The sequence below is a fragment of the Pelodiscus sinensis genome, chromosome 19 (genome assembly GCF_052426305.1).
Source record: "Pelodiscus sinensis isolate ZL-2025 chromosome 19, ASM5242630v1, whole genome shotgun sequence".
Taxonomy (NCBI): Eukaryota; Metazoa; Chordata; order Testudines; family Trionychidae; genus Pelodiscus; species Pelodiscus sinensis.
In genome coordinates this window covers 24,811,992-24,834,198 of record NC_143070.1, presented here as the reverse complement: position 1 = coordinate 24,834,198, position 22,207 = coordinate 24,811,992, and the positions used below count along the sequence as shown (strand labels likewise).

Sequence of the window (22,207 nt, the reverse complement as noted above, 5' to 3'; positions counted from 1 at the left end):
TGGACGTGACTTCTTCTTCCCAGTCTTACTTTCCCTTTTTCTACTTCTCTTTTCCCCTTTTCCTTCTTCTTCCTGTCTCCTTATTGGACCCCACATTATATAGTGAAAATTGAGTCCTGCTTAGCAAAACCTTAACTAATTATTTTAGTATAATTTTACTAACCCGTCATAAGATACTATTATGAATTACCTAACCAATCATACTCCACCACCTTAGTTGATTTACATCTAGCAAAATTAATTATACAGCAGACAGAAACAGATCCAAACCAGACAACAACCACACAGACAAACAATAGGAAAGGGAGAACAAGAATCATAGAATGCCAACTGCACAACCACAACTATTGGTAAGCAGTTTCTTTCCAGACAAAACGGTGTTTAACTAAGTTTTCTCTACCCATCTTGTGATCTGTTTCTTAGCTGGTTACAGTGGGTGACGTTAGGCTAAGATCCCCTTCTCACAGCCTAGTGTGACACTATTTCAATGTCATTTAGGTGGAATGTGAGCACAAGACTCTAGGCTTTAGAGCTAATTGCTGCTGCTCTTCAGTCTGGCTGCAGAAGAAAACATTAGTTTAGACCTACTGAATAGCGACAGGCCTTCCAATAGGGTTACAGAAAAACCATATTGTTACAGATGACCTTTCCAGCCAAAGATAGCAGGCCCCACAAGCATACACAAAGCAAAGTAAACACACCTACAAAGGGACTCAAACCCTCAGTGGTCTGATTTGAATGTAAACATTTTATCCTTTAGGCCACAAAGTATTAAGATTTATAATAATAGATTTCTTGAAATGTGTAAGCAAGGAAAAGTCTAACTAGTCCATCTGGTTTTATTAGTTTCCTTGTTTGGGGGGTTAGAAATCATGTCTGAGCTGGTGAATTATTTTAATTTTGTGTAATTAAGGATTGCAGCCCAGAGATTTTTCCTGAGTCTGTTACTTCATGGCTCTCTACCACCTAGGGCAGGCTATCTCTATACTGCCATTGCCCATCCCAAGGGAGGTGGGGGAGAGTCACTCTCCATAGCTATAGACAGGGACAGATGAGGATTCTGTGGGGCCCAGGGGAGCACAATTTCACAGGGCCCCCCTTTTGACACGGTGCATGAGCGGGGCTTCTTGAAGCGCAGGGCCCGGGGGGGCCACCCCGCTCGCCCTGCCCTATATCCGCCACTGGCTATAGAGGTTGCAGTCTCAGGATCTCTGGGCACTGACACTCCCAGGGAATCACAAGGGTGTGTGGCGCTGGCTCTCCTGTCTCAGCAATTGCAGTCAGAGCCCTGCCTTGCCAGTGCCAGTCACAGCAGCCTCTGCACCTGCTCCAGGCTTGTGGTTTCCTTCTTCCCAACACTCCTCCCCAATCAGCCTTTTCCTGAACCAGCAGTTCCATGGGGGGCCACTGCTGTGTCCCAGAAGGGGATAGGGAAATGGGAAATGAAGGCTACAGGGAGGCACCACTGGGAACTGAACCCAGGATCTCTTGTTTACTAGACAGGTGCTTCAGCCAACTAGGTCATGGTGCCCCCTGCAGGCCTGTAAAACACTTCTACTCTATGGTCCCAGATAAGCCACTGTGCCCACCCCCAAGGCCTCTTTAAAACTGTTCTAATTTATGGCCCCAGACAGCACCTTTGACTGTCAAAGAGCGACCAGTCACCATTTCCCTCCAGCTTTCCTACCCTGGCGGTGTCTGGCTCCCTGGGCACAGAAGGCTACAGCTCAGTGAGGAGATACTCTAATATGCACATCTCCTGCAGCTGCTTGGACTGTGGAGTTGGACTTGAAGTTGGGAAGGGCTGAAGGAAGTCAGGGTTGACGAAAGACAGAAATGAAGCAACCATTGATCTTCTGGATTGTAAACCTCTTAGTCTCAGGGTTTAGGTTGGAGTCCCCATGTGGGTGTCCGGCTTTCCTCAATTTGCTCCCTTCCTGAGAGCACAGAATGAACAAGAGAGAATTTCGTAACTCCACAGAAATCTGAGTTGGCCAAAGAGTTGGTAAGAAAAATTTTGTCAACATTTAAGTACAGGCAAGGAAACCCTCAGAGGTGTTTCTGTGTGTTTCTAGAGCAAAGCTCATTCAAGTGGTTTGTTTTTTTGTGCACCTGCTCCTACCGCACCCCTAGAGACTGTGGATCAAAGATGACATGAGAAGAACCCAACTTTCTTCCTTTTGCTGTGACATGGATGGATCTTGCTCAGGTTTCACTCAGGGGGTCTGTCTGCATGTGAAGTACCTGTGACAGTCCCTCTGCCCCTCATCAGTAATGCCATCTATTTGTGGGGGGGCACGTGCCCAGAGACTTGTAGAAGGGCCAACCTGGACAAAACAGTATCACTCAGGCATCCTTTGATATCTCAGCCAGCAGAGTAGAGGACTGTAGTGTGTGCTTGGCAAGTGATCCTTAGGTTGCTGGGTCAGCTCCAGCTTAAAGGAGCCATTCTTTTCCCTCCGGCCTCGCCTTAGCAGAAGGCAACCAAAGTGGTTGCCTTGGATCCCTGTCTTCAGAGCCCTGCACTGCAATTGACAAAAAGATTGTGGGTATGAGCTACCAATCGCTTTTCTTGGGCTGCGCAGGTTCTGTCCACCCCACAAAAGTTCTTTTGGAACAATAGCCATTATTCTAAAATAACAATGCAAGAGTCTACACAGCAATTACTTTATTTTGAAATAATTCTGAAGTAACAGACAGCTTATTCCAACTTCTGCAAACCTCATTCTACAAAGAATAACGCCTGTTCCAAATTAGCTATTTCAAAATAAGGCCTGTGTAGATGCACCACTGCTGCTAGTTTGAACTAGCCCCTCCCCACAGCCATTCTAAGTTGTTCTTTCTGGGGCTCTAAATCGAGATAGCGCGTCTACATTGGGGAGCCTGCCACAGACTATTCTGAGGTTTCCCTGCAGAGTGGATGTGCTAGTTCGAAATAAACGATTTTGGAATAACTATTCAAGAACAGCTTATTCCAGAATAAATGTGCCGTGTAGTCATAGTCAGAGAGATGAAGAAGCAGGAGGGAAGCCAGGAGTGCAGAGGCCAGCCTGAAAACTGAGTGTGCCAGGTGTCCACACACAACTCCCTAAGTAGGTCCCATGGTGTAAAGGGCAGGACTCAAGATTTTGAATTCTGTAATCTGAGTTCAAATCTCAGTAGGATCTACTTGGGCAGGGCTTGTTGTTGTTGTGAGGTTTTCACACTGCATGTCTATGCTGCAGGCTTTTTGGAAGGCCGGAGGGGTCTTGTGCCTGTGACATGGCTCTTTGAGAGGCAGGAAATGCTCAATCTTAGCCAAAAACAAAAACACAAGGACAGCTGTTGGGCCGCATCTCTGGGCCATGCAGAGCAGCCAGCAGCCACTTCCCCACCTCCCTAATTTTCCCACAAGCTGCAGGTGCATGCATTGGTGGTATAGTGGTGAGCATAGCTACTTCCCAGTTGACCTGGGTTCAATTCTCAGCCAATGCAATGTAGGGAGGGAGCAGCAACACCTAGCAAGATTCTACTTTAATCCCAAAAAATGAGCACAAGTGGATCATGCAGGCTAGGTCTGCACCTCACTGCTTTTTGTCCCATGGTCCCTATGGGGCTGGCTGGAAAGAGGCCCAGGGCCAGGCTGGAGCCAGGGGACACAGGATGAAGGAAAAGTCCCAGCTTGGAGCCCAGCTCCTCTTTCCTCCCCTGGGCACCTTGAGCATTGGGGCTGATGCTAACAGTTCCAAGGGAAGGCTCAGAAGCCACACAGCAACCAAGGCAGGGCCAGGCCTATGCATGGCTGCAGAGCTACAGAGACCCCTGGCCAGGCTGCTCCCCCTCTCCCCAGGCTGCCAAATACTGAGTGAAGGCCCCATCCACCAGCACATGGGCAGCTGCAGACGCTCTGTGACCAGGATGAGAAGGTGGCAGGAAATCAGGGCCAGGCCGCTGTCAAGTCCCCTCATCATTCACAGTCCAGGGGCTCAGTGGGGCAAGGGATGTTGCCCCAAAAGGTTTCTCCCACATATGTGAGAAGCAGAGCAACACCGAGGGCCCAGACATGCTATTAATAAGCCCCCTCAAGCTCCACACACTGGCCTGACCTCCCCCTTCTCACTCTGGCCAGGCAAGAATGGCAAAGGCTCCAGTGGGAGCAGCCAGAGCTCCCGCCTGCCCAACAACTCCTTCCCAGGGCCCCACTGGAGCCAAGAGGAGGTTTCCAGGCTGAAGACAGAAGGGCCACAGGCACAGACACAGGAAAGCCATCGCCACTGCAAAGGGACTCAAACTGTCTTCTGATCAAAAGGCAGACACCTTCTCCTTTAGGCCACACAGTCTCCATTTCCTTTAGGAAGCCCTTAAGGAGGTCTATGGAGGCTCACACCTACAGAAAGGGGCTTGGAATGTGGTATCCAGCTGGCACGAAGTGCTCTGGAGCCAGGCGCTGAGAAAGCCAGGAGGAAAGACCTTGAGGAACCACCCTGGTAGTAGCAGCTACCTCCTCCCTCTCCCACCCTGATAAGGATCTCATCCACCTACTGAATATTTCCCTAACTGAGGTTACATATAGACTGCAGGCTTCTTTCAAAAGAAGCTTTTCTGGAAGAGATCTTCCGAAAACCCTTCTTCCAAAAGACCATGTCCACACTGCCAAAGAGCATCAAAAAAGCAATCTAATTTTTTGACAGATAGTGTCTACACTGACTGGATGCTATCTTGCATTTCAGCTGTGATTACTATGGACCGAGTGGCCACCAAGGCACCTGTGCCTTTTCCTCTTTCCTCTTCTTTCGAAAGAACTCCCTCTTCCCCATCCATACATGCCGTTTTCCAAAAGAGCTCTTCCTCGTAGAAAGAAGGATATGTCTACATTGCAGGCTTCTTGTGCAACGGCACATCCACACTACTAAAGTGCATTGCAAAAGCAAGAAAGCTCTGATTGCCACCACCACTTCTTTTGATGGGCTGTTTTTGCATAAAAACCTGTTTCCCATCCACTCATCCCTTTTTGCACAAGAGCTCTTGCACAAAAAGGCGTATTCCTCATAGAAAGAGGAATAAGTCTTGTGAAAAAATGTTGTATGGACAGCTTTTGTGCAAACTCTGCAGTGTACATACACCCTGAAAGGACCCAGTACATCCAGAACTCATCAAAGTTCCCAGTGGAATAGGGTGGGAACATTATTGTAGCCTAGGGGCAAAAGACATCACTGAACTATGAACCCAGCAAAGTAAAGGCAGTTTTCCATCAGCTTTCTGTGGCCAAAGGAATAGACCAAAAGCCATTAGAAACATCCAGCACCTAGAACCATCTGTCTCCTGGCTGGGTTTGGGCAAACATTTCAGGGAGGCAGGCTACCAAAGGAGCAAGGAAGGGAGTGACATGGTTTAGTTCCCAGTAGTCAGTGGTTAACCTCTAGGACCATGTTTACATAGGAGCTATACTGGAGCATTGGCATAGGAACCTGCAGGTTCAATAAGACCTCACTGCTCCAGGATTTCTATGGCAGTGGGAAGGTCCTAGACAGCAGCCCAAGGGATAGGATATTGTCTGACTGCAGGAGGGGTCCCTCCCTTGATTCTCACTGAGAAAGAATAATACTGCTTGCGACTGGACTCTTCCCAAACTACAAAAAACAAAAGGGCAATGTTCAAAGGATAACGCTATGGCTGACCTCTAAACCACTAATGTAGAATTATTCCAGACCCCTATTAATTTACATATCCCAACATCTCCCTCTTCCTTTTGGTGCTGGGGGCTATTGAAGCCACCCAATGGGCCCTGAGTTTTAGTGAGGGGCCAGTAGTCCCGACACACAATGAAACAGCAACACCATTGGCTGTAGCAGCTGTTACACAGCAGAGCCCCATCGGTCACATAGAATTGGGATGGGCTCGAATCAGATCATCAAGCATCCCAATAATAAGGAGAATGGAGAATTGGGAGGCTGCTGTGCCATCTATTGGCCATAGGAGTTGCCTGCTTCTGGCCCTGTGTGCGCTGGTTGGGGAGGTTCACATGGGACCCTGCACAATGGAAGGGGGAAGAACAGGACTCTACTGCGCACACACCCCCAGTATCTGTACTGAGTCCCATTGATAGGACACCTCCTATTACTCAGTGCTACCAGTGACACCCTCACATAGCTCCTTACAGCTCCCCATATTCCCCTGTGATGGGACAGGCAGGAGAGGATGGTTACACCCAACTGACAGAGGGAGTGACAAAGACTGAGAAAGGCACAGGGCCTTGTCTGCCATCACACAGCCAGTCTGGGACAATGCTGGGAACAGGACCCAGAAGTCCTGATTTTGAAACTCACCATCAGTCAGGAGTTTCACACCCTGACTGATCAGAATAAAGTTACTTCCAATGAGCTACAGACCACAGCCCTGCCTAGGGATTGCTCAGCCAGTCGTTTAGAAAAAGTACAACAGGGGTCAGCAACCATTCCGAAGGGGTGTGCAAAGATTTAACTCTCCTGCTCTGGGCTGTGACACTCTCCTGGGAGAGGGGGAGGAGCTCTCTCCACTGTATGCCCTGTGGATAACATGGGTGGATGCAAACCTTTCCTTGGACTACCAGTTGCTAATGGACACTCACTATTAATTATAATTACACCTGAGCCACTTTGCTAATGCTGCAGCTGTGGAGATCAGTTTAATTTACATTATCAAACAGATTAAGCATTTTGATTCTCTCGTTACTTTGTCAAACTTCTTTTTAAATAAAGTAAAACATTATGCCCAACACAAAAGGTTTCAATGTTTTCTTTATTTGACACAGGAGTGGAGAACCATTTTTTGGTCAGGGGTCACTGACCCACAAAAAAAATCCATTGAGGACCATACAAGTGAGAAACAAAGAAACTCCTCCAATCCCCCAATCCTCACTGATGTGGCCCTAACTGAGAGACCTCAATCCTCTGCTGCTCCAGCGTCATCAGGTGAGGGGAAGCAAAGGGGGGAGGACTGAGGTTAAGAACTTCCAATAGACTAGATTTCCTTTTCTGGCATTCTGGAGTTAGTGGATCTTATGGACCTCTTTCGGCTCTGGAGTAGGGACTGAAATGAGGGATACAGCGTGTGAGGCAGGGCTGCCAGCAAGCAGGATAGGGAAAGCCTGTGTGGGTCTCCTATGTCTAACAAGGTGTGACCTCTGACTGAAGCTTTTCCCACAGTCAGAGCAACTGAAAGGTTTCTCCCCTGTGTGGGTTCCCCTATGTCTAACAAATTCTGACCTCTGACTGAAGCATTTTCCACAGTCAGAGCAATTGAAAGGTTTCTCCCCTGTGTGGGTTCTCTTGTGGATAAGAAGATTTGACTTTGTACTGAAGCTTTTCCAACAGTCAGAGCAGCTGAAGGGTTTCTCTCCTGTGTGGGTTCTCCTATGTGCAACAAGGCTTGAACTCACACTGAAGCTTTTCCTGCAGTCAGAGCAGTTAAAGGGTTTCTCTCCTGTGTGGGTTCTCCTATGACTAACAAGGCATGACCTCCGACTGAACCATTTTCCACACTCAGAGCAACTGAAAGGTTTCTCCCCTGTGTGGATTCTCCTGTGAATAAGATAATCTGTGCTCTGACTGAAGCATTTTCCACAGTCAGAGCAGGTGAAGGGTTTCTCTCCTGTATGGGTTCTCCTATGTCTAACAAGGTGTGACCTCTGACTGAAGCATTTTCCACACTCAGAGCAACTGAAAGGTTTCTCCCCTGTGTGGGTTCTCCTATGTCCAACAAGATGTGAGCTCCGACTGAAGCTTTTCCCACAGTCAGAACAGCAAAAGGGTTTCTCTCCTGTGTGGGTTCTCCTATGTCTAACAAGGTGTGACCTCTGACTGAAGCATTTTCCACACTCAGAGCAACTGAAGGGCTTCTCTCCTGTGTGGGCTCTTCCACATTTACTAAGAGTTGCACAGTCACTGCAAGCACAGGGTGACTGTTGATGGGGGATTTTCTGATTAACAGTTTCTGTGTTTGTTTTCACTCCTCTGCTTCTGTGGCTGGATTTACCCTGTCCCTCTTCTGGGTGGTTACCCTGCTGCTTTTCTGGGTTATGCTGGCTCTCACAGAGTCCCTGCTCAGGACTCTGAGAAACATGCCCTTCAGATTTTCCCAACATCATCCCACATGGAGCCATTTGCTCTGGTCCTTCCTGCCCAAGACTCTCCTCATGATTGTCAGTCAGTGTCTCATCACCTGCTGGGACAGAGAGAGAATCCAGACAGGAGTCATTCCCTGTGCAGAGCGGAAAGGAAACTCTCAAATAGAAATAGAAAAGGAGGAGCATGCCCAAGGAATGGCTGGAAAGATTTAATAATCATGAGCTGAATTCACCCTCCTTCACCATAATCTTTCCCCCACCCAGCAGACTGGTGTTTAAGACATGCAGAAGGGTCAGTAGGACTTGATGAAAATGACATCTGCTAGGAGTACACTGAAATTATTTTCTGAGTAAGTTTAGCTGATTGCTCACCTGTGTGGGCGTCACTGATGATCTCTCCTTTCTCACAGCTTTGGAGATCTGGGATCCACAGCTCCTCCCCCTGTTCCACCCAGGAGATCACATGAGCTTTGGAAAATGGAAATCCTGTTTGGGAAGCAATTAAAAGAGTTGATCTTGTTCATTAAGGTCTGTGCCATTACTGCTTCCAGAGCCAGGATCTGAGTTGCCCACCCAGATAGGCTCCTTCCCCACCTTGCAGGGACTGGGCTCTGGCTGATGCAGGATCCCAGGCACACTCACCTGCAGTAAAGGTGCATCCCCTCTGCCTCAGGAACAGCCCAGCTGATTCCCCAAGGGAGCTGAGTACTCAGCTGTACTCTCTAGGATATAACTTAGTTTCCCACATGGCCCCTTCCATTCCTCCCCCCATCCCAGGGCAGGACAGGAACACACTGCTCAGAAGGGGAGCTCTAGGGATGGCTGGCAGGTCTGATACTGAGGCCCACAGGCAGGCCTCAGATTGCAGCTGCCACATGGCAGGTCACTAGGGCTTGGAGAGAACGTACCCAGCAAAGCAGAGCCGGCCCAAGTCATTCCTGCACCCTGAGCACGCGGCGCATGTGTGGCCCCACCCCCACCCAGCTCGGCAGCACCACGCGGTGCTCCTTACAATTGGGCGCCCCAGGCTATTGCCCGGTCAGTCCATAGCGTGGGCCAGCTCTGCAGCAGAGTTTTAGCTCTCCAAGGGCTCCGTCCACAAAACTCCTGGCTGGGGGACTGGGCTTGCCTTGCTCTTTGGCTCAGATGCTCTACTCTGGCCAGAAGGAGGCAGGGGAAGTTGCCTGAGCAGGAAAGTGAACCCTTGGCTGGATGCTTCATGCCCTGCCTATGTTCCACACTCCTGATGCCACTGCCTGTGCCTGTCTGGGCCCTGCCAGCTGCCCACAACAGCTGTCACTCCCACGGCCGGCCAGGGCAGTGCCAGGCTGTTCCTTTGTCTGGCCAGGGTGGAGATTGGCCCCGGCTGCTTCTCTGCTGCTTGTGGTTGTTTCTGCAGCTCAGCTCCCCCTCTGCAGCCTTCATTCTACTCTGCCAGCAGCAGCCTTTGTGTGGTTTCCCAGCCTGCCTCTTGTGGCCAGTCTGGCCTGCCATTTGGTGCCCCTTTGGGCTGCACAGAACCTACCAGAGGCAGCAAAGGACTCAGACTGTACCCTCCTTCAAGGGACTCAGCACAATAGTACAAAAGAGAGCCTGCAGGCACTAACAACAGCTGCAACCAGCCCCAGAACTCAGGTACCTGCCGTTCCTGCCTGTGAACTACCATTGACTAGAGAATTAACAGTCTAGTCCTGTGTTTCCAATTTTATTTGGCCATGGAACCCTTTTTTAAGCTGCTGGGGGGGGGGGGGGGAGTGGTCAACCAAAAAAAGGGAGGAGGGGACTGTCAAGCAAGAAAACCCCCCAAAAACCCACATGCCAGCCCGCCCATAAGACTGCATTTAATGGGTTCCTCCACTTTTCTGCCTGAATTGTTTTTCAGCTGCCACTCTTCCCTGAGTTAATTTCCCAAGAGTTTCCTGTGTTCTACATACTGGGAAAAATCCCCTTCAGCTCCTTCCAAAAATACTCCCTGTTATTATACGGTGCCGGGACCTTCCTGCTGTTGATTCTCCTCCTTGTTCTCCCTCACTGTCCTAGCACCTACTGTGCTGGGGAGAAAGGACCAACAGGGGAATGAAAAAAATATAATAAGGATATCAAGTATTGACTAATTGAATAGTCCATGCATTTTGCATCGACTGTTTGATGAGTCGATAGGGAGCCTCCACCTTTGTAATGGAGCAGCAGCCCTATGGTTTTTGCTTTTGCTACATTTCAACAGTGAAAGCGCCATGTGGAGCCTGGGGTCAGCTGGGGACTCCTCCACTGACTTGGGGCTCTGTATTGTGCTGCCACTTTGAAACGTCATGAGGAACCTGAGGCCAGGCTCCCTGCGGCATTTCAAAGAAGCAGCGCTGCTCGGAGCCCAGGATCTGAGGGGGAAGCCCAGCTGATCCTAGGCTCCACATCAGGGCTATTCAACTGCAGAAGCCCCAGGGGCCACAATGATACTCACCGCAGATGCTGAGGGCCACAACTTAAGTGTGGTTGCATACGTGTGCAAATATATATTCAAATATATGCAGATAGCTTCTATAACATTGATAGGTATCAATGCAAAGATTAAGGGAAGACTACACAAGATGCAGGCCCTATTTAAGTCAGTTCTGCTGATAGTAATAAAATGTAATAGTTACCTGATTTGCACCATATGACAGCACTTTTAATGAGGATGACAGTCCAGAAAATTAACTACTAAAAGGCATATCGACAGAACACCATTATATTCAGGGCTCGACAAAGTATTAAATATACTCGCCCGTGGTGAGTAGATTTCAGCCCGGTGCCCCATTCGCCGGTGGCGCACACATGCACAATGCAGGGCTGGTGAGCGGCTTTCGCCGTGATCATCGAGCCCTGATTATATTGACTTGCAGTTGTGCAGTGTTCCCAGGAGAGGGAAAGGATCCCACACGCAGGCCATGTGTTGAGCCCCGCGTAAATCCAAGCTGTGCTGTGGGTCTCAAAAAAAACAGTCCATAGGCTGCATGTGGCCCAAGGGCTACATGTTGAGTAGCCCTGCTCCTCCCAGTACTGCTGCTTTCAAATGACATGTGCAGCCTGGAGACGTCCCAGTTGGCTCTGGGCTGCAGGCCGCATTTCAAAGTGCAGCGCTGCACGGAACCCGGGGTCTGGCTCCAAACTTCAAGTGGCACTGTTGCTTTGAAATACCCTCACGCTCCCTGCCTTGCTGCCTCTTTGCGATAGAGGCAGAAAGGGGTCAGGGAAGCGACTAGTCGACTAGCCTGTCAACTATCCAATAAGCATTTGCTTATCAGCTAGTCGACTAGCCCTTTACATCCCTAAGCCAGAAAGCACAGCATAATAATAATTCGTGAGACTGAGACATTGTGTGTGGGTCCATGTCCCACCCAAACACTCCCAGGGAAGGAATCATAGGAAGGAAACTCCTGACACGTAACGGGATGTCTGGGGAGCTGTGACAGGTATTTGGCAGGATGATACCTGCAGCCCTACCAGGGAGACATGGGGCAGAAGTGAGGGCTCTCAGCCAATGCTCATTTTTGCAAGTCCCAGATTTTTCCCACATTTCTGGTATGTTTTTATGTCAGTTTCCCTGACTTCTCACCTGTGCGGGTATCTCTCAGGATCCCCATTTCCTTGGAGGGCTGGAGATCTGGGACCCACAGCTCTTCCCCTCGTTCCAGCTGGGAGATCAGGTCAGGTTTGGAAATGGAGAATCCTGCCCAGGGGTGAAATCAGGCAAGGTGAAGACACATGGCATCTGAGCAGAGAGTGTGTGTCACAGGGAACATTCCATGAGCCCAATCTCATCCTACATGGGACCAGGACTTGAGAGCATCAGACTTCTGGGAAGGAAAGGACTGGGGGATGTGATGAAGTCAGGACTGTATTCACTCTGTTTGCTTTGTTATGCTGCATGTGATTTCTACTGTCCTGTAGTAACCCTGTGTGTGTGCCTCAGTTTCCCTTGGCACTGAACCACTATCTGAACAGGGATGGGAATTTGGAGGTGACTCACTGAGGAAGGATGCCCAAACCAGCACATTCCCAATAGCCCAGGCTTACAATAATCTGAGCCTGAGAAGGGGATGTGACCAGCGGACACCTTTTCCCTGGGAAGCTGGATAAAGGTTTGAGATGCAGCCAGCGACGAGCTGTGCAGGGTGGAAGTGAGTCTCACTGGCTTGGGGCAGAGCCCTTAGCTCTGTGCCCCTCCTCCCCAAGATGGATTGTGCTGACTGCTCCTGGCTTCTCTGCTAACAAGTCTGTTCTACATTGTATCTCTGAACTAATAAGCCACCTGACTGTGTGTGTGTGGGGGGGGGGGGGCAGGGCCCAGTGTTATGCCCTCACTAGGAGCTTTAATGATCTGTGGATTTCTAGGGGACTCGCTGACACACACACAGCTCGGGGGTTAAACTCCTGCCTGTTTCGAAGCCTGTGGAACTCAGACCCCTCCACAGATGGAGCCAGTCCCAAGGGGGCAGGTGAACAGTGCGTGAAGGAGAAATAACATAGGCAGGATGGTTCCCCGCTTCTGGCCCCTGGAAGCTGGGGAGATGAGGGTTGAATTAGCCTGTCCCTTAGGTGTCTGACTCTCCTGTTCCCCAGAAGGAGGCACGGGGATGAAAGTGTCCCTCACATGAGGGCTTGGGGCCCCACTCCCCTCCCATCAAACTGACCAGGGAAGAACCTGACCCGATGCAGAAATGCCGGTCCCAGGGCTTTGCTAGCTGAGGGCGCAGGAATCCTTACCCAGCGAGGCCACCGTCTCATAGTTCTCCTGCATGACGCTCCTATAGAGGGCTCTCTGTGCGGGGCTCAGCAGTGCCCCCTGCCCCGCGGTGAAATACACAGCCACCTCCTCGAAGGTCACCAGAACCTGGAACAACAGGGGGCCCCACTCAGCACCTGCTGCTCCAGCCACATCCCCACTTGCCACAATGGAGGGGGCCCGAGGAGCAGAATCCCACCCCACCCTGCCCAAAGAGACCAGGAGGCTCCAGAGAGGGGGGAGAGCTCCTTGTGTCTCCCAACAGATGGAGCAGGGCAGGGTCTTCTCAGTCACCCACATGCCTGCCACAGGCTGAGGTGGGAGCAGAGCTCAGCACAGGCCACAGGGACAGGAATCCCAGCCCCTTCTTAGCTCATGGCAGCCTCTGGCCAGTGAGCTCTGTCTCCAGCGTGAGAAACAGCAACAGGAACAGCCAGGCTGGGTCAGACCAAAGGTCCCTTTAGCCCAGTGTCCTGTCTGCCCACAGTGGCCAATGCAGGTGCCCCAGGGAGACTGAACAGAACAGGCAAACCCCAAGTGATCCACTCCATTACCCATTCCCAGCTTCTGGAAAACAGGGGCTCAGGGCACCCTCCCTGCCCAGCCTGACTAGTAGCCACTGATGGACCAATGGAGACTCTGGTCAGTTTTCCCAGTCCACGGGCAGTTTCCTCTTTCAGAGATGGGAGAACGTTCACCCCCCTCCCAATGGGCCTGTTCAGACCATCAGGCTGAGCAAATCCCAGCAGGTTTACCCCACCCTGCCCCACCCTGTTTATTTCCTGCCCCCCCCTCCCCACACACACACAATCCCCTACCTGAGCCAGCTCCATCACAGCCATTTCCCTGCCCTGTGTACTGCAAGCTGGCATCATCTGGAACAAAAGGTAGACGTGGGTCTTGGTCCTGTCGGGTCCAGAGGGGTGTCACAGGGAGGGAAGGGGAGGGGGAATTGTTCTTGGCCTCTGATGATAGCATAAGAAGCCATGGGCTTAAACTGCACCAAGGGAGGTTTAGGTTGGACATTAGGAAACATTTCTTGTCAGGGTGGTGAAACACTGGAATAAGTTGCCTGGGGAGGTTGTGGAATCTCCATCTCTGGAGATATTCAAGAGCAGGTTAGACAAACACCTCCCAGGGATGGTCTAGATGCTGCTTTGTCCTGTCGTGAGGGCAGGGGACTGGACTTGAGGCTCTCTTGGGGTCCTTCCAGTTCTAGCATCGTATGGTTCTGTGACTGAGGAGGTTTCCCAAGGGCCTTTGGTCCATTTCACACCCCAGTTCCTTCAGATTCCACCATGCTGGGAAAACCTCAGTTGTGTGGTTACAACACAGGCCTGGCCCCTCCCCCGGGGCTGAGCCCACCAGGCACTTTCACACCCTCCCTGGGACAGTCTCTCGGAGACAGATGCTAGAGAAGATCAGAAGTTCCAAACCGGAGGATTCCCAACATTGTCCCTGAGGTCAGTGTCCTCTCCACTCCCAGCTCCCAATCCACAGGGACTGGGAGGGGCAGGAACTGGCTTTTCTTCCCTGCACCCTACTCCTAGGACAGTCAACCTACCCAGGATGATGCAGTGAATGGGTCTGAGCAGGTTGGGGGCTGGAAACCTCTCTCCCGACTTTCTGCATCTGCTGCCCCTTCTGGGCTCCCCAGTTTCCCACCTGCCCTCCCCCTTCTGCTGGGAGCACTAGTGCCTGCCCGGTGCCCATGGGCGTTTGCTCTCCAGTGGGAGCCTGGCTACATCACTGAGGCAGCAGGTCTAGGAGCCGCAGACAGACAGGGACGCCCCCTCCCCTCGGGCACAAACTCAGGCTGGAAGAGGCTGCTTTGGCTGAGTCACTTTCCTGCCCCTCCAGAGCTTAGTCCCCCCGTTTTCCCCCCATCCCCTGGAGCTGATGTCAGCAGAGCCGGGGGCTGCCCCAAGGGGTGAGTAACAGGCACCGGGGAGTGTCCCCACCCAGGGCAGGCACAGAGGGGCCGCAGTGAATGTCTCCCTGCTACAGACCCACTGTTCAACCTGGGCTCCCAGAGCAGGATGTCAGAGGCAGCAGCATCTGACCCAGGAAACTCAGCCAGCTCTAGGGCTCTGTACCCAGAGCAGAGGCAGACACCAGCCTCCTCTGCCTGTGCAGTAATCAGAGACCTCCCCCCACATGCCTGAGCCCCCCAGGCTGCCCCCACAATCCCCAGGGGCAGCTCAGCAGATGCGAACTCCATTGGCCCAGCTGGAGCGGTCAGAACTGAACCAGGCCCAGAGAACCAGGATTTTTAACCAACCTAGCACCAGACTTGCGCGGGGGGGCTGCAAGGAGGGAGGGACGCCCCACTCCGAGTCCCGCCCACCGCCCCTTGGGTCCTAGCGCCCGCGGTGCACGTGGGATGCCTGGCTGCTGGTGTTTGCTCTCGCTCCGCCACCCCCAGAACGGTGAGTTCGCGCCCCCGCCGGGCACAACCCCAGATACCGACCAACCCCCATGGCCCGGGCTAATCCCCCGCCCCCCCAAGCCCTGCTCTGGCGGGCAGAGAGAAGCCACCGCTGCCCCCGGGCACCCCCAGAGCCCGCAGCCAGATCCCTGCGCTGCCCCTCGGCCCCGGGAGCGTCCCCAGCTCCGCCTCCGACCCGGCTCCGGCTTCCCAGCGGTGCGAGTCGCAGCCCCCGGCCGGGCAAGGGACCCGCAGGCAGGGCCAGGCGGCGGCTGCAGCAGGCGGGGAAACGCCCCCCCGAGTCCCAGGGCCCCGCACAACGTGACTCCCCCACCCAGGCCGGATCCCGGGGAAGCGTTTTTCTCACCCGCTGGATGTCGGGTCCCCGGCCCGCAGCTTCCCCCCCGCCCAGGCCTCTCTGGGGCAGCTCCTGGCCCTGCCGGGCGAGCCGGGCCTGCTGCGGGGTTACAGCGCCAGCCCCGGCCTGGAGCCACGTGGCCGGTCGTGCCCCGCTGGGCTCCACTCGGGAGTGACCCCCCCACCCTGGGGCGGGCTTGTGCCCCGGGTCCCAGAGCCAGCGCCGGGCCCGGGAGCCGCCTCCTGGGCGGGCCCCACGATCCCAGGGCCCCGGGCAGCTCCCGAGAGACTGTGGGGAGTGACCCTTCCGGGGTGTCTGGGGGCCCGGGGCTCCCCCGGCCACAGCCTGGCTGCCCCGCCCGGCTCCCCGCCAGGCCTGCCCCGCGCTGCGGGTCTTTCACACAACCCGTCCCTGGGGCAGCCTCGGGAGTCACCGCGTCAGTCTCCTGGGGCTGCAGCCCGGGGAGGCAGGGACCGGAGCGGGGGGGGGACTAGAGAGACGAGAAGAAGCAGAAGGAAAATTGTGATCGGGGCTTTAAACCAAGAGCCACGTGAAAAGATCCGTGAAGAGCGACCGGAAAACAGGCCCCGGGGCTGCAAAAGTAACAAAACACCCGGGTGCGGGGGGGGGGGGGTGAGAAATATTTTCTCTTTCAAACCTCTTCTCCCTTCCCCGGGCCGGTAACTCGCTGGTGCCGGTGCCATAGGACTGGCCGCAGGCGCCGGGTTTGCTTTCAGCCGGGAGGTGCCAGTGACTTGGGGCCGCACCGGGGGGGGAATGTCCCGGCTCCCAGCGCGCGGCCCAGGGGCTGCGGGGCGGGAACAGGAGAAGCAGCGGGGGGGGGGCAGGTGCGATCCCAGCCCCCAGCGGCAACAGGCGGCGGAGAATCACGGGGGGGGGGGGGGAGGCTCCTACAGTCCGGAACCAACTGAGAGGAGCTGGAGCCAGCGCCCTGCAGCGCCCCCCCCGCGCGGGACACGTGGCTGCGCGGGGGGCGGAGCGCTGGGGAGTGACACGGCCCCGCCCCCGGGTGACGAGGGGCGTTTTGCACAGAAACGCCCCGTGTCTAACGCGCCAAGTGTGCTCGCTCCGGCCCCGCCCCCCGCGGGTCGGCCCCGCTTCCAGCGCCGGAATCAACGTCTGGCCGGGGAGCCCCTGACTTTCCGCGCATGCGCGGTCTCATCGGGCCCCTCCATTCCGAACGCGCTTCCCCGCCCTGCTCAGGCCCCGCCCACCCACTGCGGCTTCTGGGGAGCGGGGCCGGGTGGTTAACGGGGGTTCTCTGTCTGCGAGGGGCGGCTGCTGCCTCAGGCCCTGGGGGCGGGGCTCTGCGTGGCCGGGGGGCGGGGCTGTTTCTTTCTTTGTTTCACGCGGGCTGGGGGCGTGGCCAGGCGGGGGAGTTGGGGGAGGGGCACAGCTGGGCTGGGGGCGGGGCTTTGACCCCCCTTCTCGTGCTGCAGGCCCCTCTGTAGGGCCCAGCCCTGCTGCTCCCCCGCGGGCTGCAGCACGTTGCATTTGGGTGCACTCAAACTTTTTTAAATGTACTTTGACCCCCGTTAGCCACGCCCCCTGACTCCTCCTCCGTTAGCCCCCCCCCCCCTTAGCCAGGCCTCTAGAGGCAACACTCTCTGGGCAAGATGGACACATGACCAAAAGTAAAAGGTGTCATGTGACACCCTGCCCCCCCCCCCCCCCAAAGGACTTTTCCCATCAGGTAAAACGTTGCAGGATCCCACCATCCTCCCACCAAACCCCCCTCATGCAACTGTCCTGGGATTGCATTAACCCAATGTGAGTGACATTAACTCAGGGGGCAGAGAGGCTGGGGGAAGTGTCCCCTCTAAGAGTTTCCTCCCATGAGCAGAATGAATTTTGTGTTGTGCACCAGTACGGAGTTCATGGGGCTTGTTTGGATGTGCCACTGTGGCACCCAACTTATTAATAAATATCTTAGAAACCTTTACCTTTTCCCTCTGCTGCCATGTCTCCTCCCCTTGCTCCATCAGCTCCCCTGGTGCCTGCTGCCCCCCAACTCCTCACCCTCCTCTGCTGTCCTGACTCCTGCCCTTCTCACTGCCCTCAGCCCTCCTGTGACCTGCCCCCCTCCACCAGCCCTTCTCTCTCCCCCCCCGTCCACTCCTCCAGTAGCCCCACTCTGATCATGTGAGCTACCCCTTCTTATCCCCTCATCTAACACCTCCTTCGCCTCTCTCCTCTGGTGCTGGTCCCTCCCCTGCAGGTGTCTCCCCTTCTGGTTCACCCCCAGAATCCCTTGGCACCTGCACCTTCCCTCAGCCCTGCACCTTCCCGGTGCCTCCCCCTTCCCTCATTGCCCCCACCCCATTTGCCCTCTTTTTCCTTGATGCTCATCCCTCACCACTCTTTGCCCCCGTTCCCTATATGCCCCGGCTGTGTCTAGACTGGCAAGTTTTTCCAAAAATCATCTGCTTTTGCGGAAAAACTTGCCAGCTGTCTACACTGGCCGCTTGAATTTCTGGAAAAATTCCACTTTTCCGGAAATACTATGTTGCTCCCGTTCAGTCAAAAGTCTTTTTCCGAAAGTCTTGTGCAAAAGGGCCAGTGTAGACAGCACAGTACTGTTTTCCGCAAAAAAGCCCTGATTGCTGGGCTTTTTTGCGGAAAACCGCATCTAGATTGGCCATGGATGCTTTTCCGCAAAAAGTGCTTTTGCGGAAAAGCATCCTGCCAATCTAGATGCGCTTTACTGAAAATGCTTTTAACGGAAAAGTTTTCCGTTAAAAACATTTTCGGAAAATCATGCCAGTGTAGATGTAGCCCGTGTACCCTCACACATGACTTGCTCCATCTCCACCTTTCTCATGCCTCCCTTCTTTCAAGCCTTTTCCCAGCACCTCCCCCTACCCCTCTAGCCCCCAATGCCCTTCCTCCCTCCTCTCCCAGCATCACTCTGTCCCTCCTCCCACTGACACCTCCCCTCCTGCCCTTTTCCTCCTTGTCTCCACTTGCCCCTCTGGCATTTGTCTCTCCTCCACCCCTCCCTTGGTGCCGCCTTCTCCTCCTGACCTGCCCCTCCCAACAAGCATCTTCCTCTCTCACCCCTTCCCCCTATTTTCCACCTCACCCACCTTCTGTCTTCCCATTTGCAGGGCTGGAATCTGCGATTGGGCCCCAGAAGTCCCTGCAGCCCGGGTTCCAGATCATGTGCTGGAGCCGGAGCTGGAGCTGGGCTGCTCGGTACTCACAGCCCCGGCCCATCACAACACGGCTGGTCCCACCACTAGCAAGGCTCTGCTCCCCCATGCCCGGCTCGGCACGTCTCCTTTCCAGCTGCAGCTTGTCTGCAACGCCAAGCCACGCGTGACTCCGCCCCCTCCGGCTTCCCATGCATGACCCTGCCCTCGGCACAGTCCTGACTCTTCACAATGCTGCTGCCTGGGTTGATAGCTTCCCTTCGCCAGCCTGGGTGAGCTTGCCGACCTCCTTGCTGGAGTCCCTTGACCTAGTGTGATACTCTGGCGGGGCCGTAAGTGCCGGCAGCACCCCTACTGGCTCCGGTGCAGAGCGCACGCATATGCTTCCCCTCCGTCCCGGGCTGGCAGAGTGGTGTCCCAGCAAGTGTGGTGCCCTACACGACTGCATACTCTGCATATGCTTAAAGATGGCCCTGAGGAGGGGGCCCTGGCATGAATGGCTCAGAGACGGGATTCTGGCTGGGGCAGGTGGCTGAGGTTGCCCAATGGAGGCCCTGGCAGGGGCAGTGAGTAAGCAAAACTTTTGGGGGGGTTTTTCTTTTTAATTTTGATTTTTTTTTTATCATCAGTGCTGGTACCTCTCACATGCACTCTAGACCTGCTCCTCCATTGCTGAGTGGAGCGAGGTGAGGCGGGGAGGGGCAGGGCCAAGCGGTTAATGCTGGGGCAGCCCTGGGAGCGGGGCTCTGTGTTGCCGGAGGCGGGGGCGGGGGCTGTTTGTTTCCCTCTGTGGCACCTCATTGGCTCTGGGGGGAGGGGGTTGTGGGGCAGGGCATCAGGGGGGTGTCTGTGGAAGGGGCTCACAGAGGCTGGGGGGGGTGGCCAGGCAGTGGGGGATGCAGGGGCTGCAGCTCAGCTTGTGCTGGGTGTGCAGATGTGGCCTCACCAGAGCCGAATAAATGGGAATCGTCACTTGTCTGGATCTGCTGGCAATGCTCCTCCTGATATAATCTAATATGCCATTAGCTTTCTTGGCTGCAAGAGTACGCTGTTGACTCATATCCAGCTTCTTAACCACTGTAACTCCCAGGACCTTTTCTACAGAACGGCTACTTAGCCAGTCGGTCCCCAGCCTGTAACAATGTTTGGGATTCTTCCGTCCCAGGTGTAGGACTCTACACTTGTTCTTGTTGAACCTCGTCAGATTTCTTTTGTCCCAATCCTCTGAACTGTCTATGTTGCTCTGTACCGTATCCCTTCCCTCTAGCATATCTACCTTCTCCATATCTTAGTGTCATCTGCGGGTGCAATCCATCCCCCACATTCAGGCCATTAATAAAGATATTGAACAAAAACGGCCCTAGAACTAAACCTTGGAGCACTCTGGTAGAAACTTTCTGCCAACCTGACATCGAGCCGTTGATCACTACTCGTTGGGCCTCACAGTCCAGCCAGCTTTCTATCTGCCTTGCAGTCCGTTTATTTCATCCATGCTCCCTTAACTTGCTGGCAAGGATATTGTGGAAGACTATCAAAAGCTTCGTTAAAGTCAAGGCATATCACGTCCACTGACTTTTCCTTTGTGAGTTTCGGCTTGTTTATGTTTCTCCTGGATCATGGATTGCTCAGTTAGATCAATATGTAGACAGACACTGAGCTTCCATGTCAGAGGATGAGTTAATGTCCAGTTCTTATGACTTTTCCAGAAATCCTCCCCAAGGAAATTGAATGTCCCTGTGAAAGGCTGTCTGCTGAGTATACTCACTTTGTTTCTTTTTCCTCCCTGGATATTTCTGTCAGGTTGCTGCTGAGTCCTGCCTCCTGCTCTGGGTTTGAATTGCTAGTGCCTATTAATAACAGGAGATGCTGCCCATGGCAGACATGGGGACAACCCTTTCAGAGGGATACGGGCCAAGGGAAATGCTGAGAGAGACGCCTTTGACTGATACCCACAAAATACAGTCAGATGTTATGCATTTTAGGGTTTTCCAAGAAGTTGTCCTTGCTGTGCACTTATCTCCCCATGAAAGAGCCCTGGGCTCCATCCATGCCCCTGACCAGCCCTTTGCCTGTTTTCACAGAAACAGACTCAAGCTGAGAGGCCGAAGATTGTGGCCGAGTTTCAGCAGCTGCGGCAGTTCCTGGAGGAACAAGAGTGACTCCTACTGGCCCGGCTGGAGAAGCTGGACAAGGAGATTAAGAAGCTCCAGACTGACGCTCACAGGAAACTCTCTGCACAAATTTCCCATCTCAGCGAGCAGATCGGTGAGCTGGAGGGGACGTGTCAGAAGCCAGCGAGTGAATTCCTGCAGGTGAGACTGAGGGAGAAACGTCCCAGCTCCTCACACAGTGAAGGGGGGCTCTTGAATCACAAGCACTAGGGTCCAGCCGTCAGATCTGGGTGTAACTCAGCGGGTGCGTTGCTGCCATGCGAGTGACTGTTGTGCTTTGCAGAGTCACAGGCACAGACCTGTTGGAGATGGCAAAGCCCCATTAGCTCATGGAATCTATGGCCCTGGGGCCAGGCCAGGGCGTCTCTTCCCCATATTTGCAAAATGCCTTCCCTGCGTGTGCCCAGTGCAGCTGAGATTCTTTTCTGTCTCTTTTCTCTAGGACGTCGGAAACACCTTGAACAGGTAGGTGGCTCCCACTCCTGTCATACTGCACAGCGCAGGGAAAGAGCTTGGAGCTGATGTTAGGACCACATCTCCGTAGGGCCCTACAGCCAGATGTTGGATAGAAATGTCTCTGACTCACTTAATTCTGAGGGTCTCACTCTTGCACAGCAGACTCTGGAATTCCCCATTCAGGGGCACAGTCTGACTTCAGATATTTCCTAGAGCTGTCACCTATCTGGGGACTTGCTGCCTCAAGTCTGTGGGGCTGGAATATGGGTCTGTCACTGCTGGGCACTGGGCACATTCAGCCCAGGGCAGTGGGGACCCAGAGTCTGTCCTACCTGAGGGCTGTTTGGAGACATGTGTGGAAGGAGCCGGGGAGGAAGGAGTTGGTGTCTCAGTCTATTTCCTAGTGGCAGATTCCTGCAGCTCTTCACCTGGGAACCTCCTGTCCCTCATTGCCTGGAGGCCAAAGAGTGAATTTGCCATTGAGACTCAATTCCACTTTTGTCCCCAGCTGGTCTCTCCGGGCCAGAGGTGAAGAACAACAATGAGACCTTTCAGGGGAAAGTTGCATGGCCATGGACTGTGTTGACCCTGCTCTCAGGCTGGGGGAATTCAAGGAATTCTAACTCCAGGCCTGTTAGAGCTGAGACTCGCTAGCCAAATCTTATCATCTGTAAATGAAAGAGAATCACATGGAATTGTTTCTGTCCAGGTGGGAGATGGGGCAGTTCCAGCTGCCAGAGGAGATTTCCTCTGAACTGGAAGAACAAGACATAAGA

At 53.7% G+C, this 22,207-nt stretch overlaps 2 protein-coding genes across 3 annotated transcripts in view; one reads left to right on the top strand and one right to left on the bottom strand.

Moving 5' to 3' along the window:
* Positions 1–6,737: 6,737 nt before the first annotated feature.
* On the bottom strand, positions 6,738–16,465 carry LOC149522352 (uncharacterized). 2 transcript variants are annotated; one of them, XM_089771074.1, is made up of 6 exons: positions 16,290–16,465; positions 13,664–13,720; positions 12,827–12,953; positions 11,676–11,789; positions 8,456–8,569; positions 6,738–8,178 (listed from the first exon to the last, which is right to left on the bottom strand). In XM_089771074.1, the coding sequence occupies exons 2-6, from the start codon at positions 13,718–13,720 to the stop codon at positions 7,007–7,009; spliced, it is 1,584 nt and encodes a 527-aa protein (XP_089627200.1). In that variant the 5' UTR covers positions 16,290–16,465; the 3' UTR covers positions 6,738–7,006. The 2 variants fall into 2 exon arrangements, with proteins under 2 accessions (XP_089627200.1, XP_089627199.1); XM_089771073.1 differs by lacking the exon at positions 16,290–16,465 and adding an exon at positions 15,641–15,999.
* Positions 16,466–20,971: 4,506 nt separating this feature from the next.
* Positions 20,972–22,207, top strand: part of LOC142820483 (butyrophilin subfamily 1 member A1-like) — a 646,031-nt gene continuing 644,795 nt past the window's right edge. The window contains exon 1 of the mRNA XM_089771187.1: positions 20,972–21,116. The gene's annotated coding sequence lies outside the window, so the exon portion shown is untranslated. The remainder of the gene's footprint in view (positions 21,117–22,207) is intronic.